General features: G+C 41.1%; 1 protein-coding gene across 3 annotated transcripts in view; it reads left to right on the top strand.

Moving 5' to 3' along the window:
- Nucleotides 1–12,306, top strand: part of Eip74EF (Ecdysone-induced protein E74) — a 570,400-nt gene that overhangs the window by 535,094 nt on the left and 23,000 nt on the right. For all 3 annotated transcript variants that reach the window (XM_068226749.1, XM_067143498.2, XM_067143500.2), the window contains 3 exons: nucleotides 4,114–4,320; nucleotides 11,443–11,553; nucleotides 11,647–11,832. In XM_068226749.1, coding sequence (XP_068082850.1) covers nucleotides 4,114–4,320; nucleotides 11,443–11,553; nucleotides 11,647–11,832 — 504 coding nt within the window. The remainder of the gene's footprint in view (nucleotides 1–4,113; nucleotides 4,321–11,442; nucleotides 11,554–11,646; nucleotides 11,833–12,306) is intronic.

Raw genomic sequence — 12,306 nt, 5'->3', positions numbered from 1 at the left:
TTAATGATCCAAGCAACCTCCACACGGTTGGCCTAACAGACATGTTTTCTTGATGTTCTCAGAAATAATGGTTAACTGTGTCAGATTCTACCACACTGTCAATCAAGACTTTTTCTCCTTCCCGTTCATGTTGGGTTGACGTTTCGGAGAAGTAGTTTCCATTTACCTCAGTCCCAAATGGCATTAGATAAACTGACACAGACTGGTGTATATACAATCTTCTGTAAAATCTGTGAATGTTTTAACACTGGGCAAACTAGAACACATGTTGGCTTAATACACTTATAGACTGCTTTTAGCTTTAACATCAGCGCACATTGAAATATTTTAATTCAGAACCGGTTTTCGGAATCTTAGTCCCATCATCAGTGAATAATCAAAATTAAAATATTACAATCCACATAATTGTGTCATCTTGATTTGAAAATGTAGAGGACAGTTGTGCTGTAATAAAAATGGTTATGTTTTAAAATAATATAAATGTTTAGAAAATTACATTTAGGGCTGCCTTATTCCCTTTTATTTCCGGTCATGCCCCCCTTTTTTCTTATTTTTAGGGCCTACATTTCATCCACAAAATCGACGGTGATCGTATTCAGAACATTGTAATATCGATAGTTTAGAAGTATAATCCATTGATGAAGTGATTTTAAACAGTTCCAAGACGATCCAATGTTGGTATCCATATTTCTGAGTGTTTAAAAGGTGGCATCACTGAAACAGAGATAATTAATAATAATGTTATTTGCTTGACGTCCCACTAACTACTTTTACGGTCTTCGGAGACGCCGAGGTGCCGGAATTTAGTCCCGCAGGAGTTCTTTTTACGTGCCAGTAAATCTACCGACACGATGCTGTCGTATTTGAGCACCTTCAAATACCACCGGACTGAGCCAGGATCACACAGAGATAATTATGATAGGCATTCTCTATTCTGTGAAATAACCTTTTCGTTACAGAATAGTACATGTCTTTGCATGCTGCTAAGTCATTGAAGCTTATTAGATTGTGGTTGTGTTCAGTGTTTTTTTGAATTTGTTTTTACTATGTGGTAGATATGCCAAACGAAAGTGTAAATTCAATAGATTCTAGTGAAATATAACGACAACAAACACAACAACAACAAAAACAACGGGTACTATTTGCGTGGAAGTGAAGAAATAAGATGAAATACAGTGGCTTACAGGAGTTAGGATATTATTTAGGTATTGGAATTTTTTTTTCAATTTATAAAGTTTCCATTAATAAATTACAATGAGTCCTTTTTTTTCAAGTTAAGATCTAGCAGCCCTGGTTACACTGCTTAATAATTTCTTAATTAACGAGCCAGAAATGATTGTTACTATATAACCCATACTGAACGTTCTGAATATTCTTTGCTATTTCCTAGGATAGATTATCCGTGTGTAATAGCTGTAATAACTGCCGCTAAGTGGGGTGAAGATGCGGTGAGAACTGGGGATGAATCAGATCTCATATCTCGTTTCATTGTAAAGTGCATCCTCAGAAACGCACACGCATCCATTTGTTATCATTATCACAATCTGATTATCGACGAGGCCGTGCCGCTAGGTTACATAATTGGAGTACATATTCATGCAACCCGGTTTGATTGTGACATGACCTTATGGCGGCCATTTGTTTCTGTCTGAGGGATAACTTCCTGGGCGTCGTCAAGGGCACTTAGTGTGTTTGCGTGTGTACAGTGTTACATATGAGAGCGCTGTTGTCGGTTCGCCTTGCGTTACGTACCCCCTTCCTTCTCTCAGCCTGCAGACCTGGTATAAATTTTCTTCATATCAGGATATTTATTGCAATTGGCAGATCAGGGTATTGAGCTATTACTCCCTATTAATTATTTTCGTCTTAAAAACATTTTTAACTCCCTTCGTTTACAAATTGGAGTCAATGTTTTCTATTTGTGGTCTTGCTAATGCACATATATCTTTGTAACTTGCAGTAAATTAATTGGACATTGATCAAATCACACATAATACACTTTAAAAAGACTTCATAAGTAAGTTTTTCATGAATGTCCTAAGTAAATAATTAACGGAATTAATTAATTTATAATAAAAATGATAACAATACTAATAATAATAATCGAAAAAATAGGAAAAGTAACTGGAAATTATTAGGCAAATTCTATTCCCTAAACTCATAGGCGAACAATGCAGGTAAAAAAAATATCAGGAAAGCAAATAATACGTAAGAATATTGTGATGAATATTTTACTTACACATCAAATATCCTCACGGGTTCACAAAATGTATATTTGGTAACTTTGTCGAATTCCATGAAAATGGGAGTACATAAAAATCGGATACTATTAGTTATTACCTTTTATTTATTTATTTATTTATTTATTTATTTATTTATTTATTTATTTATTTATTTATTTATTTATTTATTAAACTATGGCTTCTAGTGCAATGTGTGTCCGAGAACATGTTCGACTCGCCTGATGCAGGTCTATTTGACTCACATGGGCGACGTGCGCTATGGAGTGGATCGACGAAATCAAAAATTACCTTAACTTGTTAGGGATAACGAAAGAAGACATCCAAAATAGTGAGATCTTTAGATCCCAAATTCACAAATTGATCTAGAGGATAAACCGAAGAAGACGACCGGGACAACTTTGATGAACCAAAGAAAATATGAAAGGAATGTGGGCACAAAGGAAGGAAAACAAACTGCCCTAAGTAGTTTTTCATAGTCCTAAATGGGCTTATTCACGAAAAATAAAGCAATAATAATCTTACCATTTCATGTGATGTACAAGTTTTGCCCAGGAGAGTGAATTCGAATACGGAGGATTCAAAGCCATTGGAGAAGGGATGGCAGATTTTACTTTCATATTATGTTTATTGAGATATCTCTCGTATTTACAGGGTCAAATCAGTTGAGAAATAAGTTTAAAATATTAATTTCTGGACCCTGCGATTGAGTAGAGCAGACGCTTGTATTTCGTCCATTCCAGGAATATTATCTCAGGTGCATACATTAGACGCTGAGTAAATTACGTTTGCGGTAGTAGGTACGTTACCGGTGCGTTTCTTATCTTGCGGATTGCTTATCTAGTGTCGGCAAGGAGGATGACAAGGGGAGGGGGAAAGCGGCAACATCGCGCCTGTCAAGGTTATCCCGACTCGGGTCTATGTCCTACAAGTGGGCTAACCTTGCTCGCAGGCAGTAGAGAGCATGCGCACACGGAAGAGCTGCCGCCATTTATCGGACTTGCGACGGGAAATGAAAGTTGCATATGTTGAATAGGATACGGTAGGTGGGGTATAAAGAGCCATTTCAGTTGCGGTTAGGAATGTCATCATTTAATTCCTCCTTGCTTACACGGTATAAGTAGTTTCTGGAATTCTAGCTGCAGTCGCTTAAGTGCGGACAGTATCCAGTATTCGGGAGATAGTAGGTTCGAACCCCACTGTCGTCAGCCCTGAAGATGGTTTTCCGTGGTTTCCCATTTTCACACCAGGCAAATGCTGGGGCTGTACCTTAATTAAGGCCACGGCCGCTTCCTTCCCACTCCCAACCCTTCCCTGTCCCATCGTCGCCATAAGAGCTATCTGTGTCGGTGCGACGTAAAGCAACTAGCAAAAAAAAAAAAAAAGTTTCTGGAAGTCCGCTGCGATAAGGATATCCCATGTTCCTATGCATTATGATATGGGGAATAAGTCCTACATTCTCATAATGTTTCCGTTTAGATTAATTAGACATGGATTTTCTTTCTTAATTTGAACTCTATTAATATTTCTGTTCCATGGGAAAAGCGACATTGCGATTCCCTATTGACATAGGTAGTTAACAAGTAGGGGAAAAGTGGAAATCAGAAGCCTCGACAATATCAGAGATTACTGGATTAGTCATTCTTTTCCAACTATTAGGTAGGTTGCGGTAATTCCAGATGGCAGTGGAATCAGAATGTTCAAATTGGTACTACCTCGGAAGGCCTGGAGAACCCAGCACCTGAGGTCGTACGATTATTTATTTTCAGTTACTTGTGTCTTCTTTTATGGAGTATACTATACACTTTGTTTTCCGATTCAATTGATGGACTCCGAAGCTTTAACGGGAGTGTTGGGTGTATTTGTGTTACAGTGGACACGATGGAGCTGCCAGGGCCTCACTCGCTGTTGGAGTTGGGCCCCGCTTCACCGTCGCCACCCCCTGTGAAGCGTGAACCTCCGGAACACAAGGCGCTACTTCACGGGATCCTTAGCCAGCAGCATCACCTGAGCAGCCCTGCCGTACACGCAGCGCTGCTCACCGCTCATCGTACCTCGGCCTACACCACCTCCACCACTGGTGAGTTCTGTACCACATGAGGTCGCGTGGCTGCACCAGTCACGTGGACACTGAACTTGAACTTACATAACGTGACGTCACTAGGCGCTAATAGCATGCTGCTACATCTCCTCTTGTCTCGCCTGTTCTGCATTGCACTGTCAGCTTATTCCTGATATGTGGCAGACACTTTTAAAATATCGTTTCCTCTTCGTTTACTCCTCGCGTGTATTCAACAAGAAAACAACATTGAAGTTCTTTGTTGACTTCGAAATGACACATATGCTTCTAGATGTGGTAGGTTTAAAGGGCTGATATGTTTTGCAGTAAATGAATGTGTAAAGGCGAATTGCCAAGAAGGAAATAAAGAAAAGCAGGGTAGGAATAGAGCATTGCAGTAAAATCAACAACGCAACACTATAATGTGGTAATTTTTTCTACGGAAGTGCAGAAAGGCAGTGTTTCTGTCACCGTGATTTGTTTTCCTGTAATGTTCGCAATTTTTTCCGCCCTCATTTTTTATGCGCTTCCTATTAAATGCACTTGCAGTATACCAAGTATATGCATTATGGTAACTAAGCAACAACACTGTCTAAGAGATCACCTCCATCTGGAAATTTGTATTTAACAGCTCTTGCTCCCATTTTAGTTGCTCCTTACGACAGGGAGGGAATACCGTGGATATATTCTGCTGCCCTCACCCAGACGGCCAGCAGGTTAGGGCTATCACCCAGGTGGCAGATTCCCTATCAACTGTTTACCTAGTCCTTGCAAAGAAGTTAATATTTATCGAACATCCCCTTTGTTAAATTCTATTTCTTCTTCTCCTCCTCCTCTAAACGAATATTTGCCCCAATTAGTTCTCTTGAATTCCAATTTAATCTTCATAATTTTGAAAACTCCATTCAAGTTTATTCGTCTACTAATGCCATTCCACACCATCTCTCCGCTGACAGCTCGAAACGTTCAGCGTAGTCGAGCTGTTCGTTTCCTTGCTCCCAAGTCTTCCCTGCCCAAAGTTGCAACATTTTCGTAACACTACTCTTTTGTCGCAAATCACCCAGAACAGTCGTGCTGCTTCCTTTTGGATCTTTACCATTTCTGGAATCAAGGTGAGGGACCCATACACTGGAATCTTACTCGACTAGGGTCTTCATGTGTCTGGGGGCTGCGTGCATATGTGGTTGCTGATTAGGTCGAACCTAACCACGATACGGATTTTTTGTTCTGGAGAGTACATTCAGGTTTCATTGGGTAGATAAGAACAAATAACGGGGCAGTAAATTAAACGTTTATCCTTATCATAATGGTACCCCCAGACGGTGTGGAAACATTTAGTTTTCCTCATGAAGACATTCATTCATCTGTCCTCAAGTAGGAAAACTTAATTGACGACAAGATGAGCGCGTCTGAGAAACTGAATTTACTAGTTGTCACAAAATTGGTCTATCCCTGATGGGGCCTTGGATTTACTCCAGTGAATTTCGCTACTGTACTGTACTAGTACTAGTGAGATATGGCACACGAGGACTAGACCTATTATTATTATACTATGTAATAGGGTTATCTTTTACAGTTTTCCGAGATGCTGAAATGCCAAAAGGTTGTCCCGTAGGAGTTATTTTACGTACTAGTAATCTACCAGTACGAGGTTGGTGTATTTGAGCACCTACATATAGGAACCCGTAAACTTGAGCTCAGAAGGCCCTAATGGGCTATATGTGCCATGGGCTTTTGTTACATCAATAACCAGAAATTCATAGGCTTTGGTAAACTCGATACGTTTAAAATAAACAGACTACGTCCAGTCCGCAGTCTATAACTGTATGTAATATTGCTTCTAAAGTGTGAAAAGGTTTTCTCCACTTGTTTTAAAGAACGTTGGAGACTAGTTGGGCTCCCTGCTGAACCATTCTTTGGATTCTCTCCCTTTAATAGAAATACCGTGGAATCGAAAATGTGTATTCGCAGTGACAGTGAAGGATTTTTAACTCTAGCTCACCTAGGTCCTTTTATACTGTTATAAAAGAGATTTGTTTTGCCTAAATAGGTTGATCTTATTGAAGATGCGGCCGTTATGCAGCCACAATCCCCTGGGGAACAAGCGGGAAGGGTTGTCTGACCGGCAGAAGATGGCCCTTCACCTCTCGTCATTAATCCGAAGGGTCACTGCTGACCGGTAGCCAGATGGCCGTTGGCTAGGAACCAGTTAATACGGAACAATATCGTCGATGTAGGAAGCATTTCCCGTGCCATAAATTGAGAGCCTCTGTATGATATCCGGTTCTTGGAGAAACCTGACGGAATCTTAATCTGTTGAAAAGCTCCGCCCTTGAGCCCCTATGTAGCTTGCTCATCGCGGGCAGGATTTCTATAGGACGAACAGTTCCCACACTAACTGAAATCCTTAATGCACTGCGCGTCCATCAACAAGTCCGAGGAAGGGAGAATCCAAATTCACTCTTTTCCGGAATGACAATGACCAAATTGAGTCCATGGGACATTGTCCCTCGTAACTGAGGAGGGGAGATTCACTTCATTATAGCAGTCGGTTAGGAAAACTAAACTGAGGTGAGAGGCAAACGAGAAGACGTGGATTTGGGGTTGTGCAGTACGGAGCTACCTAACCATTGTACATCTCCTGGAGACGTCATCACGTCATTGATGCTGCGTCTCATCGTTTACTGTCAACGCAGCTGAGATTAATTCAAATGAAATAACCGCAATGAAAGTTTTCCAATTCCCAAATAAACTATTTTCCTGGTGAAAACATTTTCTCTCTCCAGTATGAACGACTGCAATAATACAGATACATCCAGTTAAATGCCTTTGAAATATAAAATGCATTGCGAACACAAATAGCGAATAATATTATTTCATTGAAATTACCGTCTCTAATAATAATAATAATAATAATAACTTGTATTGTGTGGCCTCTGCTACCGAGCTGCAGACTTTCTGAGCGATGCCATCAAATTTCGACATTCCTCTTGTGATGTTGTCTAGGAACACGATGATTGTGCCGCCAGAGATCTTGAACATACTAATCTAATGTATGAATGTATGTTGGGTATTCAGCTCGAAGGCTGGTTTGATCCTCTGCAGCCTCACCAACAGCTGTCATAGATAGCCTAGGTGTCATTGAAGAGGCATACTAGGGAAATGAGGAGTGAGGTAGTTTTCCGTTGCTTTCCTCACTGAGCCAGAAGTTGCTATTACGTATCAGTCTGCCAAGCCCACTGAAATGCATGCAACTTTCACACCATTCATAACTAATTTAATAACAATGTCATAGAGCGCCAACTTTTTTGACCGTCCTTTAACTACTTAACTACTTAAGCGGGGATCGCACCCTGACTTTGGATCATGAGTTGGACACACACTACTAATAATGGCATAATAGGAGTGTAGTGTGTTCGTTGCAGCAGTGTTAGGGACAGCTCAAATACTCAGCTCTCGAGCCTCAGAAATTCACCATAACTTGTTAAAATACCCCTACTCGGCCAGGAATCTAACCTGGAACTCGGGAGTCGCTAAGATCAAAACGCTGAATCATTCAGTCTCAGATTCAGGCAGTCCAGTTTGATTGGCAGCATGTAAATCAAAGGAGACTCTGTATGGAAAAATATAGTTAATGATTTAGCCATGGGCTTTTAATTATGGATTGGTGAATGTAAAAGTATCATGTTATTCTTTCTCGAAGTAACCTTCCGTTCTTAATCGAGTAAGAGCTGTCAAAGAAACGATTCCATTTGATGTGTTATAACATGCGGGGAAGTATCTACGGGAGAGGTAAATGTTGGACGAAACCTTGACCAGTTAAGACTATTGTATTGGATAAGATTGAGAGGTAGTGCATAGGTCTTTTCCTTGAATTTACTCTCTAGGCTGTCAGTGATTTATCGTTCAGTTACGGTTGCTGATGGCAATTAACCACCTCTCTGCAGTAACTCTCTAAGCCCGAAAACGTGAAATAGAGATACTTTTTTTTAATGGCTATTTGTTCGGGGCGCCGTCCTATAGGTCTTTTGCCCCTGCTTGTACCATGTGATATGAACCTGCGTGTAGAGTGTTGAATGTGAGGAAAGGAACGTTAAGGACGACGCAAACACCCAGTCCCCAGGCCAGGGATATTAATCACTTACAATTACAAACCCCTGTCCCAGCCGGGAATCGAACCCGAGACGGACGCATTGCCTCCTACATCGCGGGGCCGGACTAGAGATACGTTACTGACTGTTACAGTTTTCAGATACACAAATATGTTATGCAGAGGTAAGTTATACTCTCAAATTAGTAACAAACGTTAAATATTTTTTGCTCTCTGTTTTTATTTCTGAAAGACACTCATTAATTGGGATGGGAGAGTTAAGGGATTCTTGAATAGACATCTATAGATATAAACTGATTTCCGAACAAATCTTTATTTTTTCATTTTAGGTTTATTGAACATAAAGATGAACTAGAGTAAAACTAGTTCTTACATTTTAATTAAATGTTTAAAAAGAAATTAAATAAAAAGGTTCCATGCTACTTCAGTTAATATTTTACGGACTCTTAGAACTAAATGGTAATGCCATGTCTGGGCCTCAGCACGGATTTAGTTACATTCGGTTAAATCCCTTCATATAATAGGACAGCAAGTCTCGTCCCCCTGTGGGTGGGGCGGTAGAATAACACCCACGGTATCCCCTGGCTGTCGTAAGAGGCGAGTAAAAGGGGGCCTCAGGGGCTCTGAACTTTGGAGCGTGTGTTGGCGACCATGGGGCCCGCAGCTGAGTCCTGGCATTGCTTCCATTTACTTGTGCCAGGCTCCTCGCTTTCATCTCTCCTATCCGACCTCCCTTGGTCAACTTTTGTTATTTTCCGACGGTATTACGTATGGAGGCTTAAGGGATCTTTCATTTTCACGCCCTTCGTGGCCCTTGTCTTCCTTTGGCCGATACCTTCATTTTTCGAAGTGTCGGACTCCTTCCATTTTTCTCTCTGATTAGTGTTATATAGTGGATGGTTGCCTAGTTGTACTTCCTCTTAAACAATAATAATCACCACCACCACCACCACAGCAAGTCTCGTGTGTCTCGTGCAGTGTTTCAGATTTGGTGGTGCGCAATAACCTGAATATAGTGTACGTTAAAGCCAGCGTAACGAGTCGGAAGGATTGGGTAAAACAGTGTAACAAACAGACCGGTATCAGGTTCCACAAAGGGCATGTGCAGATGCTGTAAGGGCAGCTGGATCTTAGCGAACGCAACGCCAAAACAACATCCTCTCTATAAGGTGGGGCAGAACGCCACCACCTACGCTTGGTTGCGTGACAAACAAACCACCCTTTCACTTTCATTCACATTTTTTCCATCTGCTGAGGCAAAAAGGGTGTTTTTCTGGTCAAAACGGGACATTCACCCCGTGTGGAACTGCAGCTGTTTCCACAGTTGCGAAATGATAAACAACCGATGGACGGTAACAATTGCATAATACTTTTGGGTCCTTGTTTGCTGCGGTTTCACAATAGCCTGGAGAAAGGGTTACTTGGATCCTAACAGTTGCGTCCAGATGAGCTCATTACAATGTTCCACCCAGAGCCTGATGTCTTGGAGTTGTAAACAACACGCTGCGCACACGATCGTATTATTTTTCTCCCCTTCTCTGGCTAGATAGGGGCTGCCTGGCCGAGGCGGTAAAGGCGTGCTCGGTTTGCCCGGAAGGACATGGGTTCGAATCCCCGTCAGGAAGTCGTAAAATTTAAGAAACGATATTTCCACTTCCGGAGGTGCATATGGCCCTGAGGTTTACTCAGCCTACACCAAAAATGAGTACCAGGTTAATTCCTGGGGGCAAAGGCGGCCGGGCGTAGAGCTAACCACTCTACCCCATCACGTGCCGCGGTTAACAATGGTGGATGCCTTTACCTTCCACTCCTCCAAGGGCCTTCATGGCCTGTACGGAGGTGTCTTTGTCTTTTGTCTCTGGCTAGATACTAAACATTGTATTATTCAGTTCACCTGTAGGGTTATGTTTTGTTGTTCTTTGGCGGGTAAGGCGCTGTATTTTTCAGAAATATGTCCAAAACTGTTCAGGGTAGTTTCTCCCTATTTAAAACTATCTGTCGTTCCTCTCGTAGAAGAAAATCACATCTATCAACAAACTGCTTCATCTCGAAACTTCAACCTTGTTAGCATCAATCCAGTCGTTCTCTGTATCGTAATTTATATCTGTTCCATTTTCCGAGCCATTTCAATAACTTCTTCGTAAATCCTATAGCAGTTCTATTCAGCCAGTAATACAGTGTAATACAAGAAAATGACATTTAAATGTACAACAGTGCCTCCTCTATTCCAGCCCGTATCTGGAATATTCACTCTGAATGCCATTCAAGATTGTTTCTCTCTTCTCGGAGCATATCCTGGTAACTGGCTTGGCAAATTTAATTTTGTCCGTTGCAACTTGCAATTTATTTAATGATTTTAATGATTCTTCCGTATGGAAAGTGTTGTCAAATCAGGTAGCTCTTCTGCTATCTCCAAGCTGATCTTCAATCTTGAATACATGTATCTCTGTAACCTAAAAATATATATATAACTTGTTTAGGACTAAGCACTTAATAATAAAATCGTAAATTACTCTGTTGTTATTCTTCGTATGAAAATCGGTTTGATACATAAAAGCTTATCAATTATATTTTCTACTATTCTGGTTATGTACCGGTAGCCTACACATTTTCGATAGAGCTAACATTAATGGGGATATTTGAAAATTCATATTTAGATTTCGCACCGAACTATCCCTCTAACGGGTCTTGATTTAACAATTATTAGCCTAAATTGTAATTCTTCTTTCCCTTCTTTTTATACCGAGTCTCGTCATTTAAAAAAAAATCTTGCCTTCTTATCTTATGATAACAGACGGTGGTGAGGAAAGTAAAACTAGGCGACCATCCCCATATGTCAAAAGATAACCCGTGCTGTTTTCACTTTAGGGTCCCCCTTTTAGTCGCCTCTTGCGACAGGCAGAGGAAACTGTGAGATGTAGCCCATTGTTCATTCTCGTCCAACATTAGCACTACATATCTCACAGAAATTTGCTTGTCCTGTATAGATATATTTACCCTTCTTCTAATTATTATTATTTTCCTTGTTGCAGGCTCTCTACCGCCCAGCCCGGCGGACTCGGGCGTGTCGGACGTGGATAGCAGTAGCAGTGGTCATACGTCGAACGATGAACTGAAGGCGCGACTTCAGCCACCTACGCCAGGTACTTACTCTTTAAGTGAGAGTGAAGCAGTAGAGGATATCTGATGATGTAAACCTTTTGACAGTATGAGTGAGTTCGATGTGTCGTTTGCAGTGCCTGCGGCGCGAACCCCGGACAGTCCCGGCCCAGGCTCTCACGGCTACCCGCAGCACGGAGGTTTTCTGGCACCGTACTACCATCCTGCTCACCATCCTCATCACCACCATCAACAACCGCAACACCACCTACACCAAGGCGCGAGGAGTCATCACCCACACCACTTCACCGGCCGGCAACCTAGTGAGTACCAACTGCTCACCAATTATTTTTAGAGAACGAATCTGACTGACAGACGGTGACCTCTGAAAAGATACTAGAGAAGGGTTAATAACTATGTCCATTCTTTTTGTAAGACATATCGATGGCCATTTAAAACTTCAACAAAAGTGACAGGTGGCCCAATCAGAAATTGGCGATTGATGGGCCTGCTGACTCATTCACCAGATAGTTTCTAAAGAATCAAATATATGATAAATTGCTTTCAAAAAGTCAACTGTTTGATGTACGGGTTCTCGTACAGATTACTTTAATTCTAATATTCTGGTTTTGGGCTCATGCGTTATGTTATTTTCCAAGTTTGACTGTTGAGCTGTTCTTCTAAAAACTTTTACGAGATATTTATTGTCTGGATAATTGCTCGACAATTAATTTACCTCACCCTTATTCTCTTTAACAGCTTGCTTTCTGTCAGAGTCGTTCTGTAATCAAATATAT

This window comes from Anabrus simplex, chromosome 3 (assembly GCF_040414725.1).
Source record: "Anabrus simplex isolate iqAnaSimp1 chromosome 3, ASM4041472v1, whole genome shotgun sequence".
In the NCBI taxonomy this organism is placed as follows: Eukaryota; Metazoa; Arthropoda; class Insecta; order Orthoptera; family Tettigoniidae; genus Anabrus; species Anabrus simplex.
The sequence above is the reverse complement of the archived record's forward strand: the minus strand, read 5'-3'. Positions and strand labels throughout refer to the sequence as shown.